The sequence below is a fragment of the Oncorhynchus clarkii genome, chromosome 13 (genome assembly GCF_045791955.1).
Source record: "Oncorhynchus clarkii lewisi isolate Uvic-CL-2024 chromosome 13, UVic_Ocla_1.0, whole genome shotgun sequence".
Classification (NCBI taxonomy): domain Eukaryota; kingdom Metazoa; phylum Chordata; class Actinopteri; order Salmoniformes; family Salmonidae; genus Oncorhynchus; species Oncorhynchus clarkii.
In genome coordinates, this window is record NC_092159.1 from 51,227,608 (window position 1) to 51,243,005 (window position 15,398).

Below are 15,398 nucleotides of genomic sequence, written 5' to 3' on the forward strand. Positions count from 1 at the left end.
GGTTTTTGATTGACTTAGTCTGCGAATGCTCTTTTTTGTAAACCTAGACATTACTTTTACAATATGATTTTGTCTTGTGCAGATGATTATGTCTAAGTCCACTTCAAAGCCTTCCAGGCTCTTGGATTTTATGTTCTGTGCTGGCTTTGTGTTGGGGTTCTGTCTCTGTTTCATGGCCATTGCTTACTACAAAGCATATCAGATCTCTCAGGAGACAGTGCCCTTGTCCTCACGGACCAGCAGCCTCTTGGGTGAGCTCCCTTCAGGTAAATTGGAGCTACAGTATTTTTTTTTTTTTTACACCTCTCTGAATATCTCCAATACACTCAGCCACATGATCATCTCTCTCTCTCTCTCTCTCTCTCTCTCTCTCTCTCTCTCTCTCTCTCTCTCTCTCTCTCTCTCAGTACACTACTCTGCTGTTGCCACTAATGCCTCAGTCCTCTCGCCATTGCCTCCCTCTCCCACCCCTTCTTCGGGTCGACTGCTCTGCTGGGTGTTGACCTCACCCCAGACTCTGTGGACCAGAGCTAAACACATAGTGAACACCTGGGGGCCTCGCTGTGACACACTGCTCTTCATGAGCTCTAAGCAGGACCTCCTGTTCCCTGGGACCGTGCTGGCTTTGGCAACAGAGGAGGGACGGGCCAACCTGTACAATAAGACCATGGCCGCTTTCAACTTACTGCATGACGGGTAATGCTCCCACAACACCAGTATGTTCTCCGAATCTCTCTCACATTGATGGAGGACATGATTCTGGTGGTCTAGAATCCATGTGGTATAGGAGATCTACAGTGCATTTGGAAAGTATTCAGACCCCTTCAATTTTTCCACATTTTGTTCTGTTACAGATGTATTCTAAAATTCATAAAATGAAATATACACACAATATCCTATAATGACAAAGTGAAAACAGGTTTTTAGAAATGTTTGCAAATACCTTAAACTGAAACACCTTATTTACATAAGTATTCAGACCCTTTGCTATGAGACTTGAAATTGAGCTCAGGTGCATTCTATTCTCATTGATTATCCTTGAGATGTTTCTTCAACTTGATTTGGAAAGGCACACACGTGTGCACAGTGCATGTCAGAGCAAAACCAAGCTATGAGCTCGTAGGAATTGTCCGTAGAGCTCTGAGATAGGATTGTGTCGAGGCACAGATCTGGGAAAGGGTCTCAACATTTCTGCAGCATTGAAGTTCCCCAAGAACACAGTGGCCTCCATCTTTCTTAAATTGAAGAAGTTTGTAACCACCAAGACTCTCACTAGAGCTACAAAGCAAACTGGCCAAACTGAGCAATCGGGGGTGACCAAGAACCCGATGGTCACTCTGACAGAGCTCCAGAGTTCCTCTGTAGAGATGGGAGAATCTTCCAGAAGGACAACCATCTCTGCAGCACTGCAACAATCTGTTATTTATGATAGTGGCCAGACGGAAGCCACTCTTCAGTAAAAGACACATGACAGCCCGTTGAAGTTTGACAAAAGACACCTAAAGGACTCTCGGACCATGAGAAATAAGATTCCCTGGTCTGATGAAATCAAGATTGAACTCTTTGGCCTGAATGCCAAGCGTCACGTCTGATGGAAGCATCATGTTGTGGGGATTTCTTTCAGTGGCAGGGACAGGGAGACTAGGCAGTATCGAGGGAAAGGAAAGATGAACAAAGCAAAGTACAGAGTTATCCTTGATGAAAACCTGCTCCAGAGCGCTCAGGACCTCAGACTGGGGCGAAGGTTCACCTTCCAACAGGACAAAGACCCTGAGCACACAGCTAAGGCAATGCAGGAGTGGCTTTGGGACAAGTCTCAATGTTCTTAAGTGGCCTAGCCAGATCCTGGGCTTTAACCTGATCGAACATGAATATAGCTGTGCAGCGAAGCTCCTCATCCAACCTGACAGAACTTGAGAGGATCTGCAGAGAAGAATGTGAGATACTCCCCAAATACAGTTGTGCCAAGCTTGTAGCATCACACCCAATAAGACTCGAGGCTGTAATTGCTGCCAAAGGTGCTTCAACAAAGGGTCTGAATACTTATGCAAATGTAATATTACAGTTTATATTTTGGACATTTGCAAGAATGTATAAAAAACTGTTTTTGTTTTGTGATGGAGTATTGTGTGTAGATTGATTTAGAAAATAAAGAATTGTATAAATTTTAGAATAAGACTGGAATGTAAGAAAAAGTGAAGGGGTCTGAATACTTACCAAATGTATGTAGTGCAATGTGGATGGAAGGGCTGATGACAGACAGGTGACCTATGTAAAGATGCTCTTTTTTTGGTCACCCATCTACATACAATGTCCCATTATTTTTGCAAACATTTCTAAAAACATTATCTCGTTTACATGAGTATTCACACACCGGAATCAATATGTGTTAGAATCATATTTGGCAGTGATTACAGCTGTGAGTTTTTCTGGGTAAGTCTCTAAGAACTTTGTACACCTGGATGGTACAATATTTATACACGTTTCTTTTTAAAGATCTTTAAGTTTTGTTGATCATTGCTAGACAGCCATTATGAAGTCTTGTCATAGATTTCTAAAAAATAATTCCACTTCGACTTTATGGGGTTAATCCATTTTAAATTCAGGCTGTAACACAACAAAATGATAGAAAGGTCAAGGGGTGAGGAATGTGTTATGAAAGCACTATTTGTATGTGCTGGTGAAGGAGACAAAGTCTGCCTTCTGTCTTTGACCCTCCTCTTTCCCTCCATTTCCAGTTACCTAGACAAGGCTGATTGGTTCCTCAAAGCTGATGATGACACCTATGTGATTGTGGAAAACTTGCGTCTGCTCCTGTCTCGGTTCAGCCCAGACAAGCCTGTGTATCTGGGCAGACGTTTTCGCCGCTTTGTCCATCAAGGCTACATGAGTGGTGGTGCTGGCTATGTACTGAGCCGCGAGTCTGTGAGACGCTACGTCAGGGCCCTGCACCATGGAACCTGCACCCAGTCCACCTCTGCAGAGGACCTACTACTGGGCTTCTGCCTCCAGAAGCTGGGAGTCCCGGCAGGGGACTCTAGAGACCACCAACACAGGGAAACCTTCCACCCCCTGTGGCTGGGTAAACTTCTCTGTACCGAAGACATACTGCCCAAATGGTTCCACCAGTACAACTATTACCCTTCCAAAGTGGTAAGTAGGTCTTCACTCTCAGTAGAACACATATCCAATGACCTCCCTTCAGTGCCATTGAGCTTCCTGCTCATCTGTTTTTTTCCTTTCTTTCTCACTCTGTCAGGGTCCAGACTGTTGCTCCAATTCATCTGTATCCTTCCATTACGTTGAGCCAGTCAGAATGTACATGCTAGATTACTTCCTGTACCATCTCAGTCCAGTGGGGGGCCACAACCCAAAGCTGGGTGAGACCAGAGAGGAATAAGCAGAGACCCCTTTCTATGGATTTGACAGTGACATCCCTGATAATAAATAATAATATACATGCTCGTACCGTAATTAATGATGTCATTCTCTTGTGAAGAGTTGTCTTGCAAACATTAACCAATGTTGTTACTAAAGTCATTAAGGTCCATGCTAGTTCAAACCAATTCATCATGATCTCGTCTGGATATTTGCCTAGTTACAGTATGTATTCATAAATTGAGTCTGTCATTAGTCATAGAGATCCTATTAAATACTATTCTAATTCCTAATTATATGGTTAAAATGCTGTCTTCCAGTGACATACTATGTTAGCTGAGGTTCCATATTGGTGGGTGCGATTTAATAAATCAATAATAATTGAACCTCAACCCGGGTAGTTTGAACTGTATAAGAGGCCCCTTGACGCAGGTCTGTTGCGTCATATTATTTCAGAATATATGATAAGAGCTCTGATTTTCAATGTCTTACTTCAGCAGCATCAGCTAACATAATTTGGTAGATCTATGGGCAAGCTGCAATATCTGAACAGAACCTAACATTCTGGCTTGTATATAGGCCTTTTTAACACTCAAGTTGATCCAATAGTGATAATGTCTTGATAAATGATACACTAAACACAAATATAAACGCAATGTGTAAAGTGTTGGTCCCATGTTTCATTAGCTGAAATAAAAGATCCCAGCCATTTTCCATGTGCACAAAAAAGCTTCTCTCTCAAATGTTGTGCACAAATGTGTTTACGTCCCTGTTAGTGAATTTCTCCTTTTCCAAGATATGCCACACCTGTCAGGTGGATGATTGTCAAGAAGCTTATTAAACAACATGATCATTATACAGGTGCACCTTGTGCTGGGGCCAATAAAATGGCATTCTAAAATGTGCAGTTTTGTCACACAATGCAATGCCACAGATGTCTCCAGTTTTGAGGGAGCATGCAGTTGCCATGCATACTGCAGGAATGTCCACCAGAGCTGTGCCAGATAATTTAATGTTAACTTTACTATTATCTACCTCGACGTGGTCTTAGAGAATTTAGCAGTATGTCCAACCAGGCTTCACAACCGCAGACCACATGTAACCACACCAACCCAGGACCTCCACATTCGTCTTCTTCACCTGTGGGCTCATCTTAGACCAACCAACTGGACAGTTGATGAAACTGGATTTGCCCAACCGAAGAATTTCTGCTCAAACTGTCAGAAACCATCTCGGGAAGTTCATCTGCGTGCTCGTCGTTCACACCAGGGTCTTGACCTGACTGCAGTTCGGTTTCGTAACCGACTTCAATGGATAAATGCTCAATTTCATGGCCACTGGCACACTGGAGAAGTGTGGTCTTTATGGATGAATCCCGGTTTCAACTGTACCGTGTGTATGGCGTTGTGTGGGTGAACGATTTGCTGATGTCTATGTTGTGAACAGAGTACCCCATGGTGGCGGTGGGGTTATGGTAAGGCATAAGCTAAGGACAACGAACACATTTGCATTTTATCAATGACAATTTGAATGCACAGAGATACTGTGATGAGATCCTGAGGCCCATTGTTGTGCCGTTCATCTGCTGCCACCACCACCTCATATTTCATCATGATAATGCATGGCCCTATGTCGCAAGGATCTGCACACAATTCCTGGAAGCTGAAACTGTCTCAGTTCTTCCATGGCCTGCATACTCACCATACATGTCACCCATTGAGCATGTTTGGTATGCTCTGGATCGACATATACAGCCGTGTGTTCCAGTTCCAGCCAATATCCAGAAACTTTGCACAGCCATTGAAGAGGAGTAGGGTAACAGGCCTAATCAATTAAATGTGAAGGAGATGTGTCACTCTGTGTGAGGGAAATGGTCACACCAGATATTGACAGGTTTTCTGATCCACACCCTGCCCTTTCTTTTAAAAGGTATCTGTGAACAACGTGCATATCTATATTCCCAGTCATGCGAAATCAATAGATTAGGGCCTAATTTATTTATTTCAATTGACTGATTTCCTTATATGAACGAACAAACTAAAATCTTTGAAATCGTTGCATGTTGCTTTTATATATTTTTTTAATCCGTGTTGATAAGGAGTTTAATCCATAATGTTTGAACATTAAAGAGGAATGTGTGCGAATGTATTGTGGGGGCATAGGTGTACACTGCTGGTTTGAGATTTAATCAACTAGGAGGGAACATTATGACTTTCGAGGGCAGACCCTTGATAGATAGAGTTTATGACCAATAAAAGGGAAGTCGTATTTTTCAGTACCCAACCAGATCAAGGATGTGTCATTCGCCTCGCCCACTTGTAAGTAAATTGGACACGAGAATTTAGCTTGTTGAGCTGTTGTCAGTTTCAGACAAGATTTGGCAATATTTTGTCAACTGTGTAGCCTGATAACTTTATGTAAACTAAGTTATAATAGCCAACGGTGGATGATCAGGTTGGGCATTTAATAGTTTTATTGTGAACTGAATGCAGGGCTAATATTTTAGATTTATTTATTTTAGTTCGAGAGAAAAGTTGGAGGAAATCATGGTCATCACAAAAGAAGGCTGGCTGCTAGCAAGAAGCTAACCATGTTGGATACTTAACATAAATATTGAAATACTGGCTAATTTAAACTGAAGAAGAGGTAGCTAAAACTACTGATTGTGATCTTTGATACGGTTGCCTGTCGAAGTGTTTTCTGCTCCTTCATTTTGCACTTGGAGGAGGAGGAGTAGGGGGGGGGGGGATGTCGTGCAGAAGTGAAGCGGCTCGGGGGGGCACCCCTTGTCTACAACCACTTCGAGCCACTGTCCCATTCCAGCTTCACAACAAAGCACAACCGCGCTGCAAAGATTCCAAGACTGGTAAATAAAAATTCTAATTTTGGTGCCAAATAATGTCACTTGCCAAATATTACACTATGGTGGGAATGTCGCTAGAGTTTGCATTTTTATTGCTGTCTATCACTAGTCTAACGGGTATGTGGGCTATCTATAATGATGAACTGTTATAGTATCTTACTGCTTAGCTACATGGGTCTATTTTACGTGCATTAGCCTCTGGCCTTAATTTTTTCTGAACAGACCACCGATTTACAGTGAATATAGCCTAATTTCCACCATGCATCAACCATCCCCCACCCTGCTCAAGCTTGTGTTTTGCTGTGGGTCTCTGTAGGACCCTATAAAATGAAGTGTTATAAAAACAGAAATGTGCTACTTAATTTGAAAATGTCATGTTTTTTCCAATTCATTATTACACCACATAACTGGAACATCATAAATAGTTCTGTCAGTTCCATGCTTTTTTTTTTTATTACATCACAAATGATTGGAATGGCATCATAAAGAGTTCTCAGTAAAAGGAACACCTTTGTGAGAATACTATTCATTGACTACAGCTCAGCGTTCAATATCGTAGTGCCCTCAAAGCTCATCAATAAGCTAAGTACCCTGGGACTAAACACCTCCTTCTGCAACTGGATCCTGGACTTCCTGACGGGCCACCACTAGGTGGTAAGGGTAGGTAACAACACATCCGCCACGCTGATCCTCAACACGGGAGCCCCTCAGGGGTCCGTGCTCAGTCCCCTCCTGTACTACCTGTTCACTCATGACTGCACGGCCAGGCACGACTCCAACACCACCATTCAATTTGCCGATGACACAACAATGGTAGGCCTATCACCGACAACGATGAGACAGCCTATAGGGAGGAGGTCAGAGACCTGGCCGTGTGATGCCAGGACAACAACCTCTCAACGTGGTCAAGACAAAGGAGATGATTGTGGACTACAGGAAAAATAGGACTGAGCACGCCCCCATTCTCATCAACAGGGCTGCAGTGGAGCATGTTGAGCGCTTCAAGTTCCTTGCTGTCCACATCACTAACGAACTAACATGGTCCAAGCACACCAAGACCGTCGTGAAGAGGGCACAACAAAACCTATTCCACCTCAGGAGACATGGGTCCTCAGATCCTCAAAAGGTTCTACAGCTGCACCATCGAGAGTATCCTGGTTGCATCACTGCCTGGTATTGCAACTGCTCGGCCTCCGACCGCAAGGCACTAGTAGTAGTGCGAACGGCCCAGTACATCACCGGGGCCAAGGTTCCTGCCATCCAGGACCTCTATACCAGGCGGTGTCAGAGGAAGACTTCAGCCAGCCTAGTCATAGACTGTTCGCTACCGCACGGCAAGGGGTACCGGAGCGGCAAGTCTTGGTCCATGAGGCTTCTAAACAGCTTCTACCCCCAAGCCATGAGACTGCTGAACATCTAATCAACTGGCTACCCAGGCTATTTGCACCCCCCACCCCCTTACACCGCTGCTACTCTCTGTTATCATCTATGCAAAGTCACTTTATTAACTCTACCTACATGTACATATGACCTCGACTAACCGGCGCACCCGCAAATTGACTCTGTACCTGTACCCTCCTGTATATAGTCTCGCTATTGTTATTTTACTGCTGCTCTTTAATTAGTTGTTACTTTAATTTATTATTCATATTTTTTTTAAACTGCAATGTTGATTTAAGGACTTGTAAGTAAGCGTTTCACTGTGAGGCTGTTGTATTTGGCTCATGTGACTAATACGATTTGATTAACCACGTTTCCATCCAGAGTATTAATGCGACTAAAGTGGTACCATATAAAAAATAAGTCACTACAAGTAGTTTCGGTACAATTTTATAAATGCCGACAGTTTATTTGTTTGTTGGAAATGGTAGCATCTTTTTGTGTCAGTAAAATGTATTATGTGAGAATTACTAGTGGAGATGACTTTATTAGCAATTATGGATATAATAACTGCAGTGGAGGCTGGTGAGAGGTGCTATAGGAGGATTGGCTCATTGTAAAGACTGGAATGGTATAAATGGAACCGTATCGAACACATCAAATAGGACTCCATTCCGTTACAGCCTTTACAATGAGCCCATCCTCCTATAGCTTCTCACACCAGCCTCCACTGAATAACCATCATATTGAAGTGAACTTGGAGTCGAGATGATATGTTGTGTGTGTGTGGTCCTCTCATTATTACTGGGGGAAACGATGCAGTTTATTAGGCTACAGATGAAATAAATTCTGAACTTCACAGGGTGATGAAAGTGCATGGTGATCTTGATGCTCTATTCCAATAGATAGAGAATATTGTTCTGGTGACATGATTGATGCTTGACTGCCGTTTGACAAATACAAATATTCTCGCTCTTATCCGTTTTAATCTCATCGTGTAGACCACCCTACCCGCACTGTATCTTTGAGCTGTTTGGTAGAGCCAGAGTAAGCACATGTTCTATTTACCGCATCAGGTTTGGTGACAACTATCAAACATCACATAGCTGTAGTATACGCTACATATCGTGATTATTTTAATCAGTAAAATGGCCTTGATAAATGGTCAGTGTTAATATGTTTATTTTTATTGCCCCAGCTCTAATTGATCCTGAACTCTCTGAAGGTGTTTTAAGAGTGTCATTTAATTACACTACTTACCTCTGTATGTGCCAATGTCGATAGAGGTTTTAAGGGACCTTTGTTTTGGGCCCTGTGGCCTGTAATTCCAGTGTGTTTCAACAGTACACTGTAATGATGCACCAGTAACTCTAGTGCTTGTTCTGTGGTGTTTATTTATACATCCTGTCTGCCCTGGGAAGTGGGGTGGAGGGAAGTGGTATGTATGAGTTGGGGAATAGGTTTCAGGAGTAGAATCGTTGCCAGTCTTGTGCAACATGTCTTTGGAGGGCTTTGCTGTAGGCTCAGTGGCTTGGCTCACACCTGCCAGAGATGACTTACAAAGAGCTGCCAATACACACCTACTTGTACTACGAGCTCACCAAGCCCTACGAGGGGAGGTGGGGGCCGGGGGAGGCCATTTTATGAACTGCTGCTGGTGCAAAAATAGTTTTGAGCCTCCTTTTATGATGTGACTATTTGTTCCAACTACGTTGCACCGGTAGGCTGAGCATTGAGTTTGTCAGAACAATATGCTGTCACACTGGGGCACCGTCACACAAAACAGCCCTCCATACAAGATTAGCATCTGTCTTCTGTTACAAATATTGACGTCATCACACACAATATAAAGCAGAAACGTTTCATATCAGTAAATGTGATGTCTTTTGGCTGTTTCCTTCAGGCGACAGGAGCAAGTCTCGCCCCCCAAAGCCGACCATTCGTCGCACCCTGTCCCTGGATACAATTGTTGGACCATATCTGCAGGGCCGGTGGCCCAAGGAGGCAGAGAGCCAAGGAGTCACCTGTGTCAATGACAAGGCCACACAGGTAAACTCACCGGACTCAGTCACAGCCCAAATGTGAATTTAACATTAACATCCATTAACTCCTATAGATCTGAAACCGAGAGGAATATACTCTTGTCAAGCCTGTGTTGATATTGCTTAAAAGCCATTTTTAGGGCCTCCTACAAATCGCCCTAAAAATGGCTTTTGTGGTCTAGGGCACTGCGTCGCAGTGCTAGCGGTGCCACCAGAGACTCTGGGTTCTCACCCAGGCTCTGTCGCAGCCGGCCGCGACCGGGAGGTCCGTGGGGCGATGCACAATTGGCCTAGCGTCGTCCGGGTTAGGGAGGGTTTGGCCGGTAGGGATATCCTTGTCTCATCGCGCACTAGCGACTCCTGTGGCGGGCCGGGCGCAGTGCACGCTAACCAGGTTGCCAGGTGCACGGTGTTTCCTCCGACACATTGGTGCGGCTGGCTTCCGGGTTGGATGCGCGCTGTGTTAAGAAGCAGTGCGGCTTGGTTGGGTTGTGTTTCGCACGACGCATGGCTTTCGACCTTCGTCTCTCACGAGCCCGTACGGGAGTTGTAGCGATGAGACAAGATAGTAACTACTAACAATTGGATACCGGGAGAAAAGGGGGTAATAATGTTTCAAATAAATAAAAGCCATTTGTAGCTCCCCATTCAATTTGTCACCGTTGTTGCTTACAATGGCTAGACTTTTAATCTATGAAAATGTGTGTTATAAACACTGTTGTCCTATTCTGTAATATAAAGACCAAGTGAGGCTATCTGAGGCTGGTGCTGCAGGTGTCTAGCAGTTCCATTCTGAAGCTGAGGAGCAGTTGAAGGCAGCCAACTGGATATAGTTGTTTTGTTCTCTTCATCCTCTACTGTCTCTTCAACCTCAACCCCCCATCTGGTGCACAAAGCCTGGTCTAACCTAACCACACTCCACCACGGTGCCCTCAATCTTGACACAGTTTATATTGAACAAACCCCCTGCCCTCTATTGTACAGAACAGACCCCTCTCGACCTCATTATACAGCCCCCCCCCCCTCCCCTCACTGCTTTATTTAAGATGATATAACTGTCTCCTATTGTCTGCCATTATCTCCTTTCTTCAGTAATGAAACTGTCACATTTTCCCATACAACCAGCTTCTTGTGGATGTGGGGAGTTCCCCTCTGCCACAAACACACAAACTAAAGAGATACCCAATCTAAACAATTTGTAGTAACAGGTTCAAAACCTCTTTGTAATATTTAAAGGTAAATCTACATCAAATAAAACTCTAGGCTGGGTTGTGTAAGACACCCAGAACATTCCATCACCTTTTGACCGGATCTTTTTATAGCCCTGTGTCCCGTGATCTCTCCAGTCATGTTTGATTTTGGTGTAAAGGGGGGCGGGGGGGGTGTAGGGAGCAGTAACACTACACTGACAGGTTTGGGTAACTGACTGTCCCTCCGTGACACATTTAGCCACGATGTCTGACCACGGCTCCACCAGATAGGGCGGAAGATGGCGTCAAGGTTTTTTGTCATTTATAGCCCAGGACCGACTCTGTTACACTACTGTGCGTCATGACATCAGTGTGGAACTCTGTGAGATGACTGAGAGCTCTAGGAGACTAGACCCAGAGAGACTGCATTTTGGGGAAACGTGACTTGGAGAGGAACCTGCATTTGGAGGAGAGGAGGCCCAGAGAAAATAGCTAAGTTAGGGGGAGGCAGAACAGGAAAAAATAAATTGATGTTGAGGTGAAATTGGCCATCAGCAAGAGGATCCTGTCCAGGCTGTGTGTGAAGCAGGAGTGTGGAGACGAGGGAGGGCAGCTCAGCAGATAGACCGCCACACACCCACATCCTCCCGTCTGCCAGCAACGCTCACCCCAGGGCTTGTGGGCATTAGAGGAGCGGGGCCTATGTCGGTAGGAACTCTCCACTGTCCTCTCTTCTTCCTCCTCTTGCATGTGAAGACATGGAGCTCAGTTGTGATGAATGAAGGAGGGACAGCACAGGATGTCACCATGTTGATTACCCAAACTCTGTGGCGGTCTCCTATTCTGTGTGAATACAGCTGTCAGGCTACATGTTTTGTGTACTAATGTTAAACTGTGTCTGTGCTGTTGTAGTCTTTTTTTGCTGTAGCTGACGTGTGTCACTTGTGTATTTGCATTGCTGTGGTTTTTGTTTTACTCATTTGTAGGGGGTGTTGTCAGCAACAGTGGTTTACTCCTCGCCTGCCTGTCTGCCTCTGCACAGCTGTGTAGCTGGCAGGTGTGCCTGACAGCTGTAGGGCACCACTTCTGTACTCTAGTCAAATCATGTAGCTCGGGTGATGTTTCACTTCCATAGGTTTCAATTGTACAGCGAGAGAAGAGCAAAACGGGTTCACCGCTCTGTAATGTTCTACTGAAAGGTCAATCTTAGAACTCGTAGATAAAGTTACCAGTTGTGTCGTTAAATGATCGACAAGAACATAATCCTGTCTTACTCCAATCCAATCTGCAAAGTTTCCACAGCAAAAAAATATTTTCAAGTCAGTTTAGTTTTTCAGAAAGTGTGTATTGTGTGTAGAGTTGTATAAACAACATATGGCTGGTTACTATAACAACCCTGCTCCTTCCATAGACTCCCAGCTCCTGGGCAGAGGAGACTCGGGGAAGAAGAAGTGTTGGCGGACACAAACGCTCAGCATCATGGGGCAGCGCTGAACACTTGAGGGATGTGAGTACTTTCTTTGAATGTAAATGTTTACTAAAAAAAGGTCCTTTAACCAGGAGCTTGTCAATCAAACATCATTCTCACAATACACCAGTAAATCTCAGAGATGGGACTATTTTCCTCTCCTGTTGTCTGCAGAGACTCGGCCAGTCACACCCCTCTCTCCCTGTTGAATTAGTCCTCCCCTCATTCTTTCCTCTGAAAGACGAGTGTCTCTTCTAAGTCCTTTTCCCTCTATGACTTGGCCTCAGGTGGTTAAGCTCAAGCACCAGCTGCAGAAGCGCTCCCGACACGCCCCTCCCTCTGGGGGATATGAGCGTCCCCACCACCCCCTACCTGGAGGCCATGTGCCAGGCGCTACACAGGTACATCCTATACAGCCCTCCCCTTAATAATGTGGATTTGATCTGTACTCTGAACCCGTCCTTATTTATACTGCAACTTGTTTACTTGAATTTAAAATGTTATTTTTGATTTTGAATGTCCCCTGGATGACTGTAACGTAAGATCATGTATGCAGACAGTGGGACCCAGGAGGTGTTCGGAGTATTCACTGACACAGAACACTGATGGTTGGCCTCCTGAGTTTCTCAGGCAGAGTAGAGAGACGTTAGCAACAGGGCTAGAAAAACAGCACTGCTTTTCTTAGGAGCTGGTGTCATCAAGCTGCCTGGTTGCACCATCGCCACGCTATGACAGGAATGCACATTGACAGGAATACACTCGTACTCATACGCCTAGCTACATGGCCTTTGGTACATACCCTCACACTCAAGCCCGTTTGTGTGGAACAGATCAAATCAGACCATACACACTTCTGTGCTCCATTTTCACCCCCCAGACGGTGCCCCTGAGCAGGTTGGCCCCTCGGCTGCGGCGCAGTGTGGAAGGTCTGAATCTGGAGCTGGAGGGGGTCTTTGTGTCAGAGACACCTGAGGACCAGCACAAGGTGAGCATGTTTAAATACAGCATATCTGCTTGGGTACCGGCTGGCTTAGATCCATGATCTCAACCCTCTATGGATCCACTGGATCCCTCTAGTGACAGCCATTAGCTCTTATTTCTCTCCAATGGCCAGTGTCCCATAGCCTCACCGTACCCTCTCCATGTTCCCCTGTTAGATCCTGGATGTCCCAGATGGCCACAGAGCCCCAGTTCCTGCCCAGAGGTGCAGCAGTGGTACCCAGAGTGAACCCTCCCCTGCCTCGTTCGACCCTGCTTTGCTCTCTCCATCTGAGTCTCCCTGTTCCCTGAACCCAGCTCTACTCTCCCCATCTCAGTCTCCCTGCCCCATGGGAGAGCCAGGTGAGTAAATGGATGGTTTGTTAGACTTGAATGACTTAAATACCATAGTGGACCTTTTTAAATCATTTTTTTCCTGCTCTGTGCAGACCCTGTGGACTGTGAGACCGTGTGCCCCTCTCCAGTTGTTCTGGACCCCTCCCTGTTGCAGCCCTCCTCCCCTCGTCCCAACAAGACCTACTCCTTCCAGAGGGAGCCCCCTGAAGGCTGTGAGCGAGTACGCGTAGTGTGTGAAGAGGCTATGTGAGTATTGAAACACACCGACTTTGTGTAATTAGAAATGATTTGGGCTAATCATCTCTTTCTGTCCCTCAACCCCAGGTCTCCCTGTCAGAGAGAGCCTCTCCTCCAGGTATCCTGCCCTGACCCCAACAAGGTGAATTTCACTCCCCATGGAGGCTCTGCCTTCTGCCCTGTCAGTCTGCTCAAGCCCTTGCTGCCCTCCATGGACCTCCTGTTCCGCGGCCTGTCAGTCTCGCCTGTCACAGGCTGCTCAGGTCAAGGCTCTGCCCCCTACCAGACAGTTGGGCATTCGGTTGGGGGCTACATGAGTGGACCCCTCCAGGACACAACCACCATGTGACTGTGGAGATGGGGTTGTTTTCAGACTAATGAGGATGGATTTATCCTAATAGATTAAATCAAGATGGCTGCCACCACCTTGTCAGAGACTGTTATGACAAGCCTCCAGATCTATTCAACTAAGATCAACAAAAAGAGAGACCTCTACAGTGGGTTCTCTGTGGGATCAGGATCAAATCTGTCATTGGTGTTCTATCCTGATTCTCAGAGGGACTTGCTGCTCTGGGTACATTGATAGTCACTTGCCCCCTTGGTTAGGGGAGTAAATAAATTGTACAAATGTTTGTGACATATTTTCATTCTACACAACTTGGCCTTGCTCTGATACCCTTAGATTTGTTATAGCTAGAGTGTGGAGTCAGAGATGTACTAATTAGTGATGCCCGGGTTGACTTATAACCCGCAGTCCCCGCGGTTATATCTGTGGGGTGGATGGGTTTAGAGTCATTAAATATTGTGTGGCGGGTGGCAGGCTGGTTGAATAAAGAGAAATGATACCTTTAAAAAATCCATAAATGTGTAATTATTGTGCAATTTATAAAGGCTGCATTGAGGTTCATCTTTCATTATTTTAGGTTATCTGGTATTCGTGCATAAACCTAATCTGCAGGGCTTAACTGTAGGCACGCCAAATAGCCCACACAGCCAATCGCCAAGTAATACTTTTGGGAACAGACAGAAAAAGTTATCAATCCACGGAGTCAAAAAGGACATCGTTCAAGTTTTAATTCAGTAAGACAAAAGCTACGACAGGAGAGTTGAAAACAAAGAGAAGGGATGGCCAGAAAAGTCATGTTTGGAAACGATTTGGTGAAGTGGTAAAAGAGGATGATAGCCGTGTTGTGTGTGATTGTGAGGCGCTATACACACTTGACAGTTACAAGACGGAACTTCAAATAGGCCTATGGCATGTCAAGGGAACTGTGAAATCTGGGCACTGACTAGGTCTATAACCTCTCACATAGCCTTTAACTCCTGCAGAATTAAGCATTTCTTGCAGTAAAATTATACACTAAATGTCGGGTAAAATTTGGAACAGGAGTGTCAAGTTATTCTTGAGAGAATGCCATGCTCAGATACCATCTGTAGAGGTGCTGTCTTCATCATTAAAGCTGATAGTATTTCAACCACATAAATGCATCAAAACCGAACTGAAA

The 15,398-nt window shown here is 45.0% G+C and overlaps 2 protein-coding genes across 2 annotated transcripts; both read left to right on the forward strand.

The window, feature by feature from the left end:
* The first annotated feature begins 82 nt into the window (after positions 1-82).
* Positions 83-3,400, forward strand: LOC139424035 (glycoprotein-N-acetylgalactosamine 3-beta-galactosyltransferase 1-like). Its single transcript, XM_071175721.1, has 4 exons — positions 83-266; positions 408-696; positions 2,739-3,153; positions 3,260-3,400. Exons 1-4 carry the CDS (start codon positions 83-85, stop codon positions 3,398-3,400), a joined length of 1,029 nt encoding a protein of 342 aa, XP_071031822.1.
* Positions 3,401-5,698: 2,298 nt separating this feature from the next.
* LOC139365033 (protein FAM117A-like) lies at positions 5,699-14,749 on the forward strand. Its single transcript, XM_071102354.1, has 8 exons — positions 5,699-6,244; positions 9,525-9,670; positions 12,265-12,360; positions 12,609-12,722; positions 13,199-13,306; positions 13,479-13,662; positions 13,749-13,902; positions 13,981-14,749. The coding sequence occupies exons 1-8, from the start codon at positions 6,127-6,129 to the stop codon at positions 14,240-14,242; spliced, it is 1,182 nt and encodes a 393-aa protein (XP_070958455.1). The 5' UTR covers positions 5,699-6,126; the 3' UTR covers positions 14,243-14,749.
* Positions 14,750-15,398: the final 649 nt, after the last annotated feature.

Coding starts and splice junctions, on each gene's coding strand:
- LOC139365033 (XM_071102354.1), top strand. CDS start 6,127: ATGTCGTGCAGAAGTGAAGCGGCTCGGGGGGGCACCCCTTGTCTACAA. Junction 6,245..9,524: donor CTGCAAAGATTCCAAGACTG/GTAAATAAAAAT, acceptor TGTTTCCTTCAG/GCGACAGGAGCAAGTCTCGC. Junction 13,903..13,980: donor GTAGTGTGTGAAGAGGCTAT/GTGAGTATTGAA, acceptor CCTCAACCCCAG/GTCTCCCTGTCAGAGAGAGC.
- LOC139424035 (XM_071175721.1), top strand. CDS start 83: ATGATTATGTCTAAGTCCACTTCAAAGCCTTCCAGGCTCTTGGATTTT. Junction 267..407: donor CTTGGGTGAGCTCCCTTCAG/GTAAATTGGAGC, acceptor TCTCTCTCTCAG/TACACTACTCTGCTGTTGCC. Junction 3,154..3,259: donor ACTATTACCCTTCCAAAGTG/GTAAGTAGGTCT, acceptor TCACTCTGTCAG/GGTCCAGACTGTTGCTCCAA.